General features: G+C 30.6%; 3 protein-coding genes across 3 annotated transcripts; all 3 read left to right on the top strand.

The window, feature by feature from the left end:
- The first annotated feature begins 1,137 nt into the window (after window positions 1-1,137).
- LOC100797264 (serine carboxypeptidase-like 34) lies at window positions 1,138-9,125 on the top strand. The gene is made up of 10 exons (XM_014764427.3): window positions 1,138-1,525; window positions 5,692-5,802; window positions 5,965-6,060; window positions 6,156-6,248; window positions 6,361-6,449; window positions 6,975-7,256; window positions 7,869-8,005; window positions 8,240-8,332; window positions 8,556-8,661; window positions 8,881-9,125. The coding sequence occupies exons 1-10, from the start codon at window positions 1,234-1,236 to the stop codon at window positions 9,028-9,030; spliced, it is 1,449 nt and encodes a 482-aa protein (XP_014619913.1). The 5' UTR covers window positions 1,138-1,233; the 3' UTR covers window positions 9,031-9,125.
- A 1,527-nt stretch (window positions 9,126-10,652) lies between these two features.
- On the top strand, window positions 10,653-13,106 carry LOC100305691 (NADH dehydrogenase [ubiquinone] 1 beta subcomplex subunit 2). Its single transcript, XM_003540518.5, has 4 exons — window positions 10,653-10,882; window positions 10,966-11,011; window positions 11,116-11,179; window positions 12,779-13,106. The coding sequence occupies exons 1-3, from the start codon at window positions 10,779-10,781 to the stop codon at window positions 11,167-11,169; spliced, it is 204 nt and encodes a 67-aa protein (XP_003540566.1). The 5' UTR covers window positions 10,653-10,778; the 3' UTR covers window positions 11,170-11,179; window positions 12,779-13,106.
- Window positions 13,107-16,024: 2,918 nt separating this feature from the next.
- Window positions 16,025-17,053, top strand: LOC100800454 (50S ribosomal protein L12, chloroplastic). Its single transcript, XM_003540510.5, has one exon. It carries the CDS (start codon window positions 16,093-16,095, stop codon window positions 16,663-16,665), a length of 573 nt encoding a protein of 190 aa, XP_003540558.1. The 5' UTR covers window positions 16,025-16,092; the 3' UTR covers window positions 16,666-17,053.
- The last annotated feature ends 1,862 nt before the right edge of the window (window positions 17,054-18,915 follow it).

Below are 18,915 nucleotides of genomic sequence, written 5' to 3'. Positions count from 1 at the left end.
AATTGAAATTACACCACTAAAGATTTAATTATTTTTTTCTTTTAATACTTATAGTTTAAAACGTCATATTTTAGTCTCTAGGGATGTTTGTTTCCCAAAAGCATTATTGTACTTGGGAATGTTATTCATAAATATAACAATGAAAGATACTAAGAGACATTTTCTTATAACTAATAAACATAAGAATATACATTCTTACCTTCATATTTTTGGTAATGCAAAATGATTTTGTAAAACAAACACCTCTTCTAATTGTGATTTTTTAATTATTTTGATCTTTATTGTCTAAAGTCACTAATACTATTACATTCAAATCCTTTAAAATTATACAAACTAAATTTGACGATATAAAATCATAAAAAAGATTGGCAATTTCTAAACGTCATAAAAAAAAATTGAAGTATAACACTAATAATTCTATTTGTTTTAGGACCACACTCGTACAATCTCAAAATGGTGAAAGTAAATTAATAAAAAATATTTTTTTTAAAAAGTAAATAATAAATCATGCATATATTTGGATAGGATTTGCCTCCTCTGAACGAGTACAGTGCATTTTAAAGGACAAAGTGCAATTTATACACAAAAAAAAAAACTATCATGTACCAAAAAAAAGTACAATAATAACCATTAATTCAAAAATTAATAGTTAATATTATAATTAATTTTATATTTTTTTACATATATTTTATTTTATCACAAATCTCACCATTATTTTTTTTAATTAACGATTATTATTGTATTTTATCGTTTAAATTGCATCTCCTTACATGCACTATTTTCTATAAATAAATTATTACATTGTGCATTATCTTATAGACTATAAATATTGTTTATTAAAAACAATCTTACTCAAGTAAAATAAAAGTATTTCACACAACTTTTGAATATTTTTAATATTTAAACTCGAGGCCACATGTTGTATCCCTATCATCTCTTTACAAATCTTTATATAACATGTAATTAAGTATTAATTTTTTTTATTAATTAAAAAAAGAGATTGATTGATACTATAAATACCTAATGCTTCGAAAATATCTATTAAGGAAATTGGTCATGTCATTCCCACGTGGGTTTGGGGAATAATTAAATGTCTGTTTGAGAGATAAAGCAACAGTACCTGCAATTCATACATACACCTGAATTTCCCTGTTTTCTCTAGTCTCTTCACTATTTAAACCAAAGCACCAGCGAGTCCAGAGAGAGAAATTAAGGGAAAAATATATATAAGTTATGGCTTTGTGTTCAGTTTTTCTCAATCTACATCTTCTGCTTTTTGTTTGTTTGACCAAAGAAGCTTTAGGTGTGGCAAAGCCTTCAGTAGCTAGTTACCTTAGTCAGGAGATACTGGCAGAGCAAGAAGCTGATAGAGTGCATGGATTACCTGGGCAGCCTCCGGTGAAGTTCAAACAATATGCTGGTTATATCACTGTCAATGAAACTCATGGAAGAGCACTGTTCTATTGGTTTTTCGAGGCCACTCACAAACCAGAACAAAAACCCGTTCTCTTATGGCTCAATGGAGGTATTTTTTTTTTTTACTAACTCAGCTCTTCATGTATATATTTATATTGCAATCGTTTTTATTTAGTGTTCACTCTCATGACTAATACATGTATCTGGGTAAATAATGTCATAATGCATAGTTGGTATGAGTCTTATCAATTGATCATGTGAATGATTGTAACAAGCAATGTTGGTATTCGTATATTGTCACATATTAATTTGGCAACGACTGCGATATTGCTGGTGGAATATATAAAGTTAGATAGAGACAAAAAAAAGAAGAAGAAAACTGCAAAAAACAATGCTGAAGCAATCATGGGGCTTTTACCTAAAGTCAAGGAGTTTCAGCAAAACTCGTTTATGAGCAACCTCATCAGATTCACAAGATGTAAAAGTAAATGCGTTAATCAGAATAAAATCTGGCACACCAATTAGCGAATTGAATATATCATAATTTTCATATAACTCCGTGTGATCTCCAGGTCATTCCTTTGCGCAAGTCATGATTCCTTCCTAAATAATATCATGAAAGTACATCCAGATTAAATGCAAACCATCATAGCTTCAATTAGTTTAATTAGGAAAAGAACAAAAACTAGGAGGCAATGCACCTGCCGCTATGCACATATATAGCATTATAATTATGCAGTCAACACCACGCCCCTTGTGAAACAAGTTTTGCCAAATAATATCCCTCGTGCACAAGAGATATTTATTGGAGGGTGTTCGGTGTTTGTTGAAAGTTATTATTTCTAAAGAATATGAATTTTGGAATGTAGTATTCTATGCTAGTTTAGAGTTTAAAAAAAATGTTCCTAGTTTTTCTTCATTCTTAGGAAAGTAATTACAAGTTGTATTCGGCTTATAAAAAAAATACAAGTTGTATTCGATCCCATGGAAATGTGAAAAGTTAAATTTTGACTCACTCATAGCTTCCCTTTCATCTGTTAACATTTTATTTTTATTTTTTTTAAATTTGGAAAATATTTATAGAAATATTAAAATCTAACCTTACATATTTTTAAGTATTTTTTGGAATAATATTTCTATTTTTTAAATACAGTATCATACCTTAAATCAATATTAAATGCACTATTTTTACCCATCGATATCCATGTTTGATATGGTTATTAAGTTGACCGTATTAGGGTCTATTTGGATAATTCCTTTTAGAAATACTTCTATAAAAAATGAAAAAAAATTGTTCATAATCTAATTTATAAAAATTCTCTCATATAATTTCTTTTAAAAAAAATATTTTTAACTCAGACAAGCCAAAACCCACATGTCGGCTCTAAATTAAAGTTGGAAGCCTTGGTTTATTTGAAAATATTGAATTGAATTTTCATTGTGCCACTAATGTTTAGCATTATTGTATACTCTTTTTTTTTTTTTTAAAAAAAAGCACTATTGTATATGTATACTATTAACTATTTCCTTAAAACGGTGTATGAATGTTATGGAGCAAAAACAACTAATATAGATGTAAGGATTTTTTTTTACGAGAGCAAACCAACTTTCCCACATCCATATTAAAATTATACTCATATTTGTTATAATTAATTAATGAGTTGTTTCTTAAACAATCTGCCAGGATGACATATTTGATTATGTACTTAATTTATAGGTTATGTAATCCTATTCCAAATTCATTAGTTTAACTTACCAATGGAAATATAGAAATAAAAAACAAAATTACAAACATAAAAAAGGGTCAAAAGAATCAAGACGAAGGTTGTGTATATGATGAGATGCGAGTTTGATTTCTTCTCTAGTTACTAAAATCTTTTTGGGAGTAATTCTTTTAGAGAAATTAACTGACCTCCAAGGACTTGTACATAATTTTCTAAGTTGTTTTTTGCTGTCACTTCTAACATGTTATTGGCGCCAGTTTATTAGGTTATGGATCGGACCAAGAGGTGGACAAAAATAAAAAGAAAACAACTTTGTACAAAAAACAATAATTGAATATGGAGCAAGCATGCGTTTATTCAAAATTTGATCAAAGTCTTCAATCAGTGACTTCAACTTGCAGCAGAGACTGCCATAATTAAATTCCATTGAAGCAATGAATATTGCTTTGAACCGAAGTGAAAACCCAACTTTTTTTTCTTGTGCTGATAGGAACATAAAGGCAAGAAAGCTTTATATTAGTAACACCAGCTAAAAAAGGGGCCGGGGATGATAAAACAAAATTAACGAAGCATGTGCATAAATAAATAAAAGTTCTAACCTTTGAATTTTGAATATGTTCTGCTTATTCGTTATTTGTTTCATCGTAATTTATTACCTTAATTACACTTTTCGTCATTTAGTTATCACAATTATTAAATTTTGATGTTTCATATTCTAATTGCTGAAATTAGGTTATCTAAGCATAGCAATTGTAAAATTTTAAAGTTTTGTTGGTCTTCTGTTCAATATTAAAAAAAATTGTTTATGTGATTGGATAATGATCATCATTAGCATGATAAATAAAGTGTTGTGTGAATTATAGACAAACATGACTTAATTACATTTTTTATCTCTCATAATTACAATATTTAAAAATTAAAAATATTATTAAGTTATAATAGCATGTGTGTCACACAACAGGTTAGTTATCATGTCATCATCCCGTTTAATGTCAACACTGTACAATTACAATACTCATATGTCTCAATTCACACAATTAAAAGTTAGAGAAACAAAATTAAATACTTATGATTACTAAGGAATTAAAATTACAATTAAGCTTAATTATTTAATTTTTCATATCTATATATTGTTAAAATTTACCTCAAAACAAAAGCTATCACGTTGTTGTCTTTGTTAAAACCCATAAAACACTTAAAAAATGTTTTTTCTATTATGAACAACTATAAAATCATAAATTAGTACAGATGATAAATTTCTCTTTATGACTAACTGAGTATTTTAAGTACATTTTTTTACTCACTTTTTAAAATCTAGTTCTATTTTATAAGTAAAATATAATACCTGGTGAGTGATAAATATAGTTCTACTTTATTATATATTTTAATTATAACCTAATTTATATATTCAAATATATTTGTTTATTATAAATTTTAATTATGTAAAAATAAACATTTATAACGTACATTGCACATGCACGTTGAAATACTAGTTTTACATTACACGTGATAAATATTTATTCATAAATAGTTATAATTTTAATAAATAATATTATTTAAATTCTAATTATATTATCATTAATATTCATAATAAATAAATATTTTCAAATATATAAATTATATTTATGTAGCTTCTTTGCTGAATGATTTTATTTATATTTATAATAAATAATTTAAATTGCGATATAAGTTTATTTTTAAATTGAAATGGAGTATACAAATATATAAAAATAAAAAATAATTTGTCTGAGATGATGGAGATAAATATTTTTTACTATTGGTGGAGATAATATGTGAAATACACCTTCCAAGTTGAGAATTATATTTTATAATATAAAACTAAACTAATTTCGTTTATAAATTTTATATTGATAATCATTTAATAACGTAGTTGCCATTTCCCCATCTTCTTGAAGGTTGTTAAACTCCGCAATGATTTAATTTTATGAAAGTTAAACTCTTGAGCAACTCCATGTTGGAATCAATGGATTCATTCAATTTTGGAACCGCGAATCATTACTATGGCTTCTTTGCCTTTTGCTTTTGAATAAATATGACTTACTTTTTGTTTACAATGATAATAACATGGAAGTTGGAATGTAACATTACGAACTTTCCGAATTAGTTTAAATTTGATTTTGATTTTTCGATTCATTACGATTACGAATGTATGTAGCTATATATCCTATCCTATATATAGTAATAATAGTATATATCATCCTTTATAGTTTATAGTTGTCACTTTCGAAGTTAGCTATACGTTACATCTGTAATTTATTTATTTATTGTTTATACTGATTAATTAGCAAAACTATATGTATCATGGAAGAGTTGGAGATGATTTTTGCCCCGTCTTTTGTAACATAATCTGTTTCTGTTATACAATAATAGGAGAGGATTTAAACCCCCTAGTATGTCCAATACATGTTTTATAACATACTAGTAAATTGAAAGAAATACAAAAGCAATTAGAGATAAAAATTGATAATTGATTATCACTCTAATGTACATTACTACAATTAACATGAAGAAAATGCATGAATGTTTTCAGGCCCTGGTTGTTCCTCAATTGGTTATGGAGAAGCAGAGGAGCTAGGACCCTTCTTTCCTCAGGACAGCAGCACACCAAAGCTCAAGTTAAATCCTTATTCTTGGAACAACGGTTGGTGAATTTAGATTCATAGCCCATAATTTTTTCACCAAATACATGGTCATTAATTCATAAGTTGATTTGTAAATTTGGTAAATGTGTTAATTCGAGATAAACTATATGTTAGCTAGAAAAAGCAATGATCCTTAACCAATATGATTTCTATTTCTACAGCTGCCAATCTTTTGTTTTTGGAATCCCCTGTTGGAGTGGGATTCTCCTACACCAACACTAGCAGTGATATAAGTGAGCTTGGTGATACCAATACTGGTAATTAATGTTTCTGTCATCTAAATATTTGTACTTTTTTTTTATCTTGCTTTACTAATTGCGATTTATTGATGGTACTTATTTATCAACATCAGCTAAAGATTCACACACCTTTATCATCAAGTGGTTTAGAAGATTTCCACAATTCAGATCACACAAATTCTACATTTCCGGTGAAAGCTATGCAGGTATCTATGTTCTAAAACACCATACATTTCTTTGCGAAAAGTATCTGATAATATGAAATGATTTGGGCCTTTCTTCATTTTAAAATAAATTTGATTTGTTTTGACATTTCAGGGCACTATGTTCCGCAACTTTCTGAGCTCATTTTCGATAATAATCGCAATCCTGCCGAGAAAGATTACATTAACTTCAAAGGATTCCTGGTAAAATTCTCTTGTCAACTCTGAAGCATGCACGAGTAGCTCATTTTCTCAACTATACTGGTACCTTATATGTATCAAATACAGCTACACCTTGAGTACAGTTGAATACTCAACAAAAATATTTTTTTTGAGAAAAAACATTGACAAATTTTCAGATAAATTTAAAGATCGATGTTTTTTTTTTCTTTTTTTTTATAACTTTTCCATGTTCATAATTTTTTTAATTTAATCAAACTTATTCATCCTTTCTTGTAAGATGAGATTCGAGTCAATTTCTTGTATCATAGATATTTCATAACAATCAATAAGTATTTTATATTTATATTATATTATTTAAAAATATATTAGAATATTCATACTTTTAATTTTAAAAAATTGACATATTTATTTCCGATATCCTCATCGGATATTGATATCATACCTTATGGTCCAAACAAGGTCAAGGTATAATCAATAATTCTAAAAGTCCAAAAGAAAAAACATGAAACCAATATTAACTTTGACAAAATGACATTGGTTGTGCAGATTGGAAATGCATTATTGGACGACGAAACAGATCAAAAGGGTATGATAGATTATGCGTGGGATCATGCTGTGATATCTGATGGAGTATACAATAACATTACAACCATATGCAATTTCAGCCTTCCAATTCTAAATCAAACAAATGAGTGCAATGTGGAACTCAATAAGTACTTCGCCGTGTATAAGATTATTGATATGTATAGTTTGTACACTCCCAGGTGTTTCAGCAACAGCAACAGCAGCAGCACCAGAAAGGAAGCCCTTCAAAGTTTTTCAAAAATTGTGAGCTTCTGCCTTCTTTTAGTAAAATTCAGTATCTAGTTAAGTAACGAACTTTAAAATTCTATTGATATGCTACAAGTATTAATCTTGGGCAGAAAAAAAAAACTATAAGTTTTAGGATGTATTTTATTTTTATTTTAAAAAATTGGTTTTAGTTTTCAAAATGCAATTAAATAAAGGTTGGTGGAGGGTGGTGCAAGACATAGAGCACATTGTGAAATTGAGAGAGGTTGAACAAAATAAAAACATAAGAAGAAGATAAGAAAACATCTCTTGGTTGTTTCTGTTTTTTTTCTCTCTAAAAATACTTGTTTTAGAAATAATTCCTGATCAGTGTGAAGTTGTTTTAAAAAATAATTACTAAAACCAAAAAATGAGAAGGAATCAAACAGACCCTTAAACAGTTATACCAACAAAGTGTGGCTGACATGGGACATGACATGGTTGATGTGGCTGACATGGCTAGTTCGTGATAATATTGATGTGTGTGTATATAGATATATCAACAACTAAGTTTTAGTCCTTATATATACTACCAGATTAACTATTAGTCCTAGAAGAGATCGATTTGCTACATCTCATAGAGCATGTTGGCCCTTTTGATTTGAACAGGATGGGTGGCACAGAAAACCAGCTGGATATGATCCTTGTGCATCCGATTATACTGAAGTGTACCTAAATAGACCAGAAGTCCAAAAGGCATTACATGCCAATGTCACCAAAATTCCTTATCCATGGACTCACTGCAGGTTTTACTCCACCTTTCCTTTTTTCTGTTTTTCTTTTCTAATTACGACGACATTTATTTATGTGATCGATTAACTTCAGTTTTAGGTTAACATTACATATTGAAAAATATCATTAAATCAACCTTGATTTGTGCTATATTTATTATTATTATTATCATCACATAGGTGATAGGTAGATAATTATCAGAAATAAAATATGTAATGATGTTGTGTATCTTTTGTGCTTGTCCTTAGCGATAATATCACATTTTGGAATGACTCACCTCAGTCCATGCTTCCTGTCATCAAGAAGCTTATTGCTGGTGGTGTTCGCATTTGGGTTTACAGGTACACAGCTAATTAACATAACATGTTAGCTAGTCCTTTTTGGAGTGTAGAGAAAACTAATTGATTTCAACTTGTGGAACTCAGAAGTTCGAATTTAACTAGTTATATATGGTTGGTTATATGCTAAGTATTGTGAAAATAGTGCTAGTATTCTTTATTTATGTTCTATATTATCTATTTAATTCTTCATATACTAATTTACTTGATTGTTTTCTTTATATAGTGGAGATACCGATGGAAGAATTCCCGTGACTTCAACAAGATACACTCTTAGAAAGTTGGGGCTTGGGATTGTTGAAGATTGGACTCCCTGGTATACCAGCAAGCAGGTAAAAACAACACCTGAGCTTTTTTTGAAACCCAAGCTGTACTTTTTTAGATTTGTTATCATAAAATATGACTCTTAACGCATTTCACTTTAGATGATTAAAATAAGCGAACATGATTTTATTTTTCATTAATCCAAATATAATATAGGCTGAATTTGTGTCGTATTAATTATTCCAATTTTAGTTTTAACTTGTGAATGAAGAAACATATTTTGACAGGTGGGAGGATGGAGCATTGCTTACGATGGACTTACTTTTGTTACCATAAGAGGTGCTGGTCATCAAGTTCCTACTTTCACACCCAGGCAAGCTCTGCAGTTGGTTCGACACTTCCTAGCAAATAAGAAATTACCATCTCAACCAATTTAATCAGTTTTCTTTTAATTTATCATTTTGAAGTTTGTTTCACGATAATAATGGATATTTCTTGTTTCTGGGTTAAAAAAAACCCACTTGTTCTATTTTCTTATTATTTCATAAAACTCTTGCCGAAGTTTGAATAGTACTTGACGGTAGAAACAAACAGACAGAAACATAGTTAATCCTTTAAATAAAAACTTGAAAATTTTTAAGAAAACATAATTAATCCTTGTTTAAATTATCTTTTCAAATTTAAAAAATGATGGAAAAATATTTTAATAGGAAATTTTGATAAATACAAAATAGAGGAGTATATTATAATTATATGGATCGATTTTAATTTTATTCCCGTTATAATACACGTGAAAACTATTAAAGATTATAACACAATAATAAGAATTGAACTCATATTTTACAAGAATGTGAATTCAAATCTTGTCATTAATGTGAAAAATTTATTGACAATCAACAACTCAAATACAAATCTCATTTCTTCTACTAATCCATTACTAAAATAAATATAAATGGTATAAATTTAGGTAAATTAAGTCTTGAAGAGTCACTAAATTATAAATGAGTCTATGTACCTAAACCTTATATTACTAAGACAAATCATAAACAAATTATAAATGAATCTCTAAGTTTAGATAAATTAGGTCTTGAAGGTCCATTAAGTTATATATTTTTTTTATGTATATCAATGTAACAAAGAAAATTATAAATATTTGTAATAAGTTCATTTATTATATTCAGAAAAAAAGTTCATTTATTATTTTGGTATACATTATAAATATCTTTCACTGTAGATCTCGAGTCAAGTAGGATTACGTATTTGATTTTAAATTAAATTAGATCAACTTAATAAAATTTAATCTTTTTTTAAATAACAATTTCACAATATATAATCAAATGTATTTTTTTAAATGACTAATGTACTCTAACTTTATGTAAAAGTTGACATTGTATTAATATTAAAATAAATGGTTATCCAAATTAATTTACCCGAATTACGTTTTTGCTCTACTGCTTAAATATTTTATTAAAATTAGTGATTATTCAATCAATCAATCAATTTGGAATCTATTTCTAATTTTTTAAAAATAAAATGTATAGAATTTACCATCTAAACCAAATCTTTGTAAACATGAACAGGGTAATTTAGTTTGAACTTGCAAAAGAAAAAAAATATCCAATTTAATTTTTTGTTTTAAGATTATTTTTTTAAACTAAACTAAATTGATCTCTTTTTCAGTTTTTCATTTGTTGAAAAATGTTAATAATGAATTTTTTTCTCTTTCTTATTGATGGAAATTTCTTAATATTATAATATTTATTTAATAAATTTAACTCATAATTTGGTATTTACTTTACAAATTTTAACTTATGTTAAAAAAATATGTAATTAATGTCAACTATTAAGGATTATTTAAAGTTTACACATTAAGCATGTTAGTAATAATAGACATACTTTTGAGTGTTTGACTCAACATTATATCAAAACAAGTTAAGTTTAAAAATAATTTTAATTCCTTACATTTTGTCTTTTTAAACCATTTTAATTTCTTAAAAAAATATATTAATTTATTAAATTTCAAAATATAATTGTTAATCTTTAATAAATTTTGTGAAATCGAAAATTAAAAAGTGAAGAAGAAAGGGGTAAAGAGGGGATATGAAATAGGGATCTGGTGTGGGTGTGGGTGGAGGTGAGGGTTGGTTCATTTGATCTGCGACTGAGAGAAGAGAAGAGAATTGTGATGGGGGGAGGACAGGGTCACGGCACAACCTACAAAGGTGTTACCATTCATCAGCCAAAGCGCTGGCACACTATCACCGGCAAGGGTTTGTGCGCGGTCATGTGGTCAGTTTCCACTTCACTTCTTTTCTATTCTCTTCTAATTTCTTTTGCCCTAATTTCATGGATATATTGATTTCTTGTTCCAGGTTTTGGGTATTCTACAGGGCAAAGCAAGATGGTCCTGTTGTATTGGTAACACTGTGATAATTAATTCAATTTGTTTCTCTCACCCCTCCTGTTCTGTTCACAATACCCCTCTTTTTTTTTCTTTTTTTTTCATTTTCGATCTTTTCTAGGGCTGGAGACATCCTTGGGAGGGTCACCATGATGATCATGGCAAGGGCCATTAGCATTCCTTAGGTACCTTACTTCACCCTTTTTTTTTAACTCTACTCCCTGCAAATTATATTTCCAACTACCCCACTCATTCCCCCTTGTTTCTTATTTATGGATTGTTTCATAAAAATTTCCATGCTTTCTTTCTTGCGTTTGGGTATTGCAATGTCATTTCAAATTGGGTTATTGTATGGGCTAGAGTTCCCCAAGATGACCCCAACCTTGTATTTGATTTGAATTATGCCCTTGGCAGAAGTATGAATGCTGGCTGTGCCTAGTCACTACTTGGGGAAATTAGGATTCATTCACGCTTTGTTCTGGGCATACATTACATATTTGCTTATCCAATAGCTATTTTGTTCCCAAAAATTGTATTGCAATTTATTCATATTTATAATCAATATATCATAATAAGCCTCTTGATGTGACAATTTTTTGTAATTTAAGTCTAAAAAAAACTGTTTTTCAAATTTGATACGGAAAAAAAAGATAGTTTATTTTCTTCCATTTTCATGTGGTGTACCTTTTTGACAAAGCAAGGACATTTAGGGGCTGTTTGATTTTATGATTTTCTAGAAATGAAGTTTGCATTCCTGAAAATTTTCTTTGGAATGTTATTTTAACTTTTGTTTCCTAGAAATGGAGTTCGAATTCCTGAAAATTTAAAAATTTTGAAAACAGAATGTTGTTTCCCGTTCCAACGTTTCTTCTTGCTATATGCTACCATATTTGTAATTATAAAGAATGATTTTCTTATCCTTTCTTATTTCACATGACTTCTTCTTTGAGCCTCCATTCTCACTGCAATTCCTATGTCCTACCAAAGAAGATTAGGTATTCTCTTCTCATTTGTAAGGCCAACTGAGCTCTACGAAGAACATTACCCTTTGCCCATAAACTTCTGCAGGTGGTTAAGTTTAAAATCATGGTATCAAAACAACAATGCAATCATGATTGTCTTTTTCCCAAATGGTAGCTAGATAATGGCTATTTAGTACATGCTTCTTTGCACATAAGCCACCTGCCCATAAGAATTGAAAGTTATAAAGCAATGCCTTTTTTACTTGTTAAGCTTCAAAGCTGTTTGGGTGACTCTCTGTTTCTGCTATTGGAGGCTGAATCACTATAGTTTGAAATTTGAATTGATAGTCTGTCAAGGTGAAGGTGTGTTTTGAATTTGGGGCTCTTAATTTGAAAATGATAGTTGAAAGAAGGGTGGAGAAAGAACATAGTAAATCAGAAGAAAGGAACTTATTTGAATTTGTGTGAGAAAGAAAACACATAGGAAATGGAAATAATGATAAGTGCAGATTATGTTTCTAAAAATATGGAAAATTGAACATAGTAATGATTTCCAGGAAATGAAATTAGAGAATGAAAACAGGAAATATTTCATGAAACACACCCTTAAATTTTATTACTGCTCTCTCGATTTTTACATTTACAAGTTGTTAACTTGTATCTATTTAGTATATATACAACTTAGTCTTTGACAAACTGGGATTGAGATTAGAAACATGTCTAAAGCCAGAAATTTCTACAAAAATGAACTGGGGAAAAAATTGCTCAGAGATGAATTTATATAATGATTGATGAGTGACAAATGTGTTGATTTCTTGGCAGGCATGAGCTCCAAGAACAGGAAGAACAGAATTTGAAGTGTCTGTTGCTGTGGATGTGTTGTTCAAATGTTTACTTTGATCAATTCAATAAATTTGGCTGTAAAATAAGAGATTTCTTTTTGCATGATTTCATGAGCATTAGATATGTCTGTGCACCTTACCTGCTAACTGGGATGAAAGTCATGCTATGTTTGGTTGGATTATTATCCATTTCGTCGCTTTTCTCAGAAATTTATGGGAGTTGACTCAATGTCTGTGTGTCAACTATAATAGACGTGTGTCCGCCAGTTGACAACACAATGTTATAGTGCATTTTTGTTTATTTCAAAGAACTTCATGTTGTGTTACCTCAGTAATCCGATATCTTATTTAGATCATACCCAGATATGATAGATGTCCTTTGCAGAACTGTGGAGTGGCAAAGAGTCATAGAGTCGAGAAAATTCCATTTTGCGTTTGAAGAAACACAGAATTACGAAATTGGGACAATGGTGACAACTTAGAGACCAGATTGTCCAAACTCCGAAGCAAAAAAAAATAAAAAATTCTGCTCTTCGTATGTGCTAACCTATGCTTAATTATTTTAATTGGAGCAAAATTTGTTCACCAAATAGTATGGATTTTTAAATGTACGAGGATGAATATAAGATCGTGCTACAAGCATGGGGATGAATATATTAGGATCTGACTAGTAAAATTATCACCTTATTTTCTTTATTCTCAAAAAACTTATATTTCTAAGAACAATTATGATTAATTAAATAGATTTTATTCATCTCTACGAATTATGATTTTTGGGCATGAATATTTTTTTTCTTGCACTAAACGTTTCTAAGAGATTGTGCTACAAGCATGCAGGTGTTTAGACTTTGTTTTTAAGTTCAACACATTGGATTGGATGTGGATGCTATCATTATCATCATTCCGAAATTCCCAGGAATTCTTGAAAAACTTGCCAGTTTTATTAAAGACAAAAGTTCCTGAATCGATCTTGACCTTAACTCCCACAAAGCCAAAAAATATTTGCGATGGTTGATTGAAGTGTGTAATGTTCATAGTGTTTGAAATATTGGGCGTTGTGTGGACGCGTAGAATAAGATTTTTTGTTTTATTTTGTTTTATCAAGAGAGAAAATACAAGGTGTTTCTAGACACTTAGGTTTGGGCCGTCATATACATACATGAACATGTGGATTGTTAGAGAATAGTAAGAATAGAATAGAGAGAATAACTAAGAGCAGAGTGAAGATTAGATTAGAAAAGTTTGAGGCAAGGAAATAGAAATGTCATACTTGCTAACACTTGCACTCTGGATTGGCAGTAGATGAGGCTATTCTCTCCGAGGAAGAACGAGTTGTTGTCATTCGCTTCGGCCTCGATTGGGATCACACCTGCATGCAGGTATATATGCTCTCTTTCTACTCCAATTCTCCCTGCTTGTCAATGAAATTCATCTCTACTCTACATTTGTTTTGAAGTATACAATACAATAATGCCAATTGAATTGCTCAACGGGAGCCTTTAATTTTATGCCAAATAAGGTAGACAACCCACACCCCTTTCATATTTTTATCATGTTACATAAGTTAACATATACTTTTAAATTTCATAACCATGATGCTACAAAATCCAATCAGACCTTGGAACCGGAAACAACAATAAGATCAATTGGGCACTCAAAGACAAGCCAAGAGTTCATTGATATTGTTGAAACAGTGTACCGTCGTGCAAGGAAGGGACGTGGGGTCTAGTCATTTCTCCCAAAGATTACTCTACCAAGTACCGCTACTGAGTTGCTTACTTACCCTGCAATTTTTTAAATTAATTACTGTAACATGGACACAATATATTTAATTGTTGCTGAACTTGTCACTACAATCCCAAATACCGGAGTAATAGTACTTCATCTATAGGCTATGATGTTTAATTAGTGATGGCTATGCTCTACGTTAATCGTCGTGTAGTGTTGAATGTTAATGGACATTGCATTGTAGGAACTACTTTGCGCAAATGTTGGGCCAATGGGACAGTATTCTAGGTTACTCCTTCCATCTTTATATAATTACAAGACGTAATTTTCAATTTTTCTTATTCCTTTTTATAAAACTTTTTTTCTAACTATTTTAATTTTTTTACCAAAATATTCTTAATTATTTTAGTTCATAAATAATAAGTATTATGAATTGTCTCTTTCTCTTACGAGGATTGGAGTAAAGAGTTTAGTTTTAAATACAACTCTATTACTATGTCTCCTTCTCCATATATCAATTATTTAGGTTGAAATTAATTAAGTGAAATAAGTGATATAGTTAGTGCCGATAAGGATAATTTTAGAAAAAATAATATAATTATAGATAAATTTAATGTTATTAACTTGAATTAATCAATTTTTATGTGAATTAGTTATAAGTGTTTTATATTTAGGGGTGGAGGGAATATAATCTATTTTTGACAGAACGCCTAATCAAATGTGATTAATGACAAGTACACAAAGATTTCTTAAAATTTACAAGAAACTTGTCATGTGTGACTATAAACTTTTTTGCCTTTTAGTCCTTAATCTTTACTTAGTTAGAAGTTGTTGAACTTTTTTAGTCCTTAGTGATGTTACATGAATGTAGGGATTGAAAGTGGTAACTAAGAAAAGCTTACAAACTTTGGTTAAGTTCATAAGTTATTATAAATCTTTTGATACTTATTTTTAATTTTTTCAGATAAAAAAATTTCAAACAAACATAATCAAATCTCTTATTATACAAATTACTTTTAAAAAAAGAAAAACAAATTATCCATTAAAAAATAACAATTAAAAAACAAATCCTTTGCCCCCAAAAAACTTACTCAAACGAAAAAACTAAATACATCCATTAAAAAATAACAATTAAGGATATTTTAGTCTTGAAAAATCACCAAATTTTAATTTTTGTCTTTGAGTTTTAAAATATTTATTGTAAATTCTATATATTTTTCTAAATTCTCAAACATCGATTTTATTTTTTTATAAATAATAACTTCAAAGACTAAAATTTAGGTAATAATTTAAAAATGAGAAAGGAAAACCAAATCTTGATAATTTTTCATAAAATAAAACACCTCTATCATGTCGGAGAATAAATAAAATAGTTTCCTTTCCGACAATTGCAGTTTCTAATTTCCACTTCCACCCTTATACTAACCAAAAACTGTAACTTCCTTCCCACAGAAAGGGAGGGTAATATGGTAATAGGGAGCACAAGGCACATCTTCATAATCCCCTTATCCTATCTTCTTGGCTTCACTTTCCTTCTTCTCTCCCGCTGAAACCTTTCTTCACAAAATGGCCTCAACTACACTAACAACCCTCTCCCTCCGCAACCTCTCTTATCCTACACCCTCCTCCTCTTCTTACCCTACGCACCTCTCCGCCAACCCCTCCTCCCTCCAATTCCCCAACTTCTCCCACCGCGCCACCACCACGCGCCGCGCCCGCGTCGTCGTCGTCTCCGCCGTCGAGGCACCGGAGAAAATCACCAAGCTCGGCGACGAAATCGCGGGACTCACGCTCGAGGAAGCCAAGAACCTCGTCGACTTCCTCCAGGACAAGCTCGGCGTCTCCGCGGCAGCGTTCGCCCCCGTAGCCGTCGCCGCGGGTGCCGTCGGCGCCGTGGCGGACGCTCCGGCGGCGGTGGAGGAGAAGACGGAGTTCGACGTGTTGATCGAGGAGGTGCCGAGCAACGCGAGAATCGCGGTGATTAAGGCGGTGAGGGCGCTGACTAACCTGGCGCTGAAAGAGGCGAAGGAGTTGATAGAAGGGTTGCCGAAGAAGTTCAAGGAAGGGATTTCGAAGGACGAAGCTGAAGATGCGAAGAAGCAACTTGAAGAAGCCGGTGCCAAGGTTACCATTGCTTAGTACTGTTTAGCAGCAGCATTTGTTTTGCTTCTTCTTTTGTTGTAGCTGAGTTCACTAGTACACTGTAATCTCCTTTCCATTTTGTCTGGAGTTCAATCTTATTTGTAATGAGGAAAAAATGAGTTCTTATTTTTTTTTTAATGCCTCTGAGGTGTTTGTTGAAATGGAGGTGAAGGGTTTTAAATTGCTGAATTGGAAATTGGAAATTGGAAACATGGTACTTAACTACTTGCTGAATACCTGGAGTGACAAGACTTCATCTGTCTGGACTATGATGTTTGGCTACGCTCCATAGTCCATGTTAATCTTAGTGGACATTGCTTTGTAGTGGATTCTTCACCTTTTGTAGGAACTAGCAACTAGGAAGCTACTCAATTTCTTTGTTTCACTCTCCTCGTTCATTCTTTTCCATTTGCACTATCGTGCTTTACTCTGTGCTTCGGGACTTTGGTTCTGAAATCCTAACTGCACAAAGCTTGCAATGTGTGGCGATAAAGATTAAAATCATTAGTGCTTATTACAAACAAAAGTTATCAGTCATCAGCCACGTGTGATTGTTAAATTTGACGTTTTCTGCATGATTACAAGTCTATGTTCAATTTAACTTCTAACAGAATTGACGGTTATGATAATGTTCACTTCAGAGGAAATAAATTAAGAATAGAAGATTATACAAATCAAAGGGATAATAATAATGCCTTATCCGTCACATTCCTCAAATCAAAGGGCATGATTATTCTAAACCACAACGTTGAGCGTGGTAATGTTTGAACTTTAGGCTAGAAAACAATTTGGTCTTTGAGAAAATGTTTGATTTTGATTTAGAGATGGTGGGTGCATCATCGATGACAATACCTAGTGCTCCACCGTGGATGGTGATCTTGTGATAAACAACCTTATGACGGTGAGATGCGCAAACACAACGACAAAGTTTCCTTCACATTTTGAGTGCGATAATGACGAAGTCCTTTGCACACGTGCACTCCTGTAACTTGATTCCACATTTGACTTACTTCACGTTTGCAGATTTTCTCCTCATCATAAACAACACATGGGCTATGAGGGGTGAAACACGACTGAAGTTCCCTTCATACTTTGAGCACGACAATGATGAAGTCTTTTGCAAATGCATACTTAGACAATGTAATTCCAAATCTAAACATATTCGCACTCTTATAATGCAATTTCAGATATGCATTTGCTTCAAGTTTTCAGATTCGAGTTTGTTGATGAGTGGAGAATGCCTCAAAATCGCAAACACTTTCTAATAATATTTACAATAAAAAATATAGATCTAGTATAAAAATTAGGTTTACAAATTGAATCACAACTAGGGATGGGTAAACAGGTTCAAGTCCATGGACCGATCCGCACGGATTATGGACTAATTTTTTTTTTTTTTAAAAAAATCATGACTATATAGGATTTTTGGTCCATCCCGCATAATCCGTGAACTATGCAGGTTTGGCATGCGAGATTCGCGAATTGGCCTGCAAACCTGCAACTACCAGTTAAGCTCAATTTAAACTCAATTAATCTTAAAAGCTCAATCTAAAATTTCTTTGCATTTATGTTGAAAATTTATTTGGTTGTGTTAAAATTTTTATAATTAAGTATATGTTAGAGATTTATTAAGACTTTTTTAAATATATATATATATATATATATATATATATATATATATATATATATAATTGAGTGTAATTGACTATTTTTTAAAGAGAAAAAAATATATTTATTTTAAAATTGATTTTTTTTTAAAAAAAAAAAATAGGTCAGCGTATCAGTCCATTTGGTCTGTGAGACATGAGTGGACCAATATTTTAAATTCATGTAAGAGTGTGAGATGGATTGGCCTAGTCTGCTGCCAATGCAGGCCAAGTGAGCCCTATGCAGGGCGGGCTAGCCCACTTACTCAACCCTAATCACAACATACTCGAAAAAGAGAAAGAGGAAGAAGGAAGACGAAGGAAGAAATAGAGAAATAAAATAAATATGGACAAATCATTTAAAAAACAAAGAAACATTATGATATTCAAATTAATTTTGAGTTTGAAGAATGAGAAGATAAAAGATTTTAGATTTATAATTTTCAAAATTTTCTTAAAGAAGATTATGGTGGTTAAAAATTGTCACTATTTTAAAATTAATTAATGAAACAAAATGGTATTTTAGCTTTTAATATGATTTTCTTGAATTTCGTTAATTTTTATGGCAAAATAAAGTAAAACACATACAAATAAATGCAAC

Source organism: Glycine max, chromosome 12 (assembly GCF_000004515.6).
Source record: "Glycine max cultivar Williams 82 chromosome 12, Glycine_max_v4.0, whole genome shotgun sequence".
In the NCBI taxonomy this organism is placed as follows: Eukaryota; Viridiplantae; Streptophyta; class Magnoliopsida; order Fabales; family Fabaceae; genus Glycine; species Glycine max.
The sequence above is the reverse complement of the archived record's forward strand: the minus strand, read 5'-3'. Positions and strand labels throughout refer to the sequence as shown.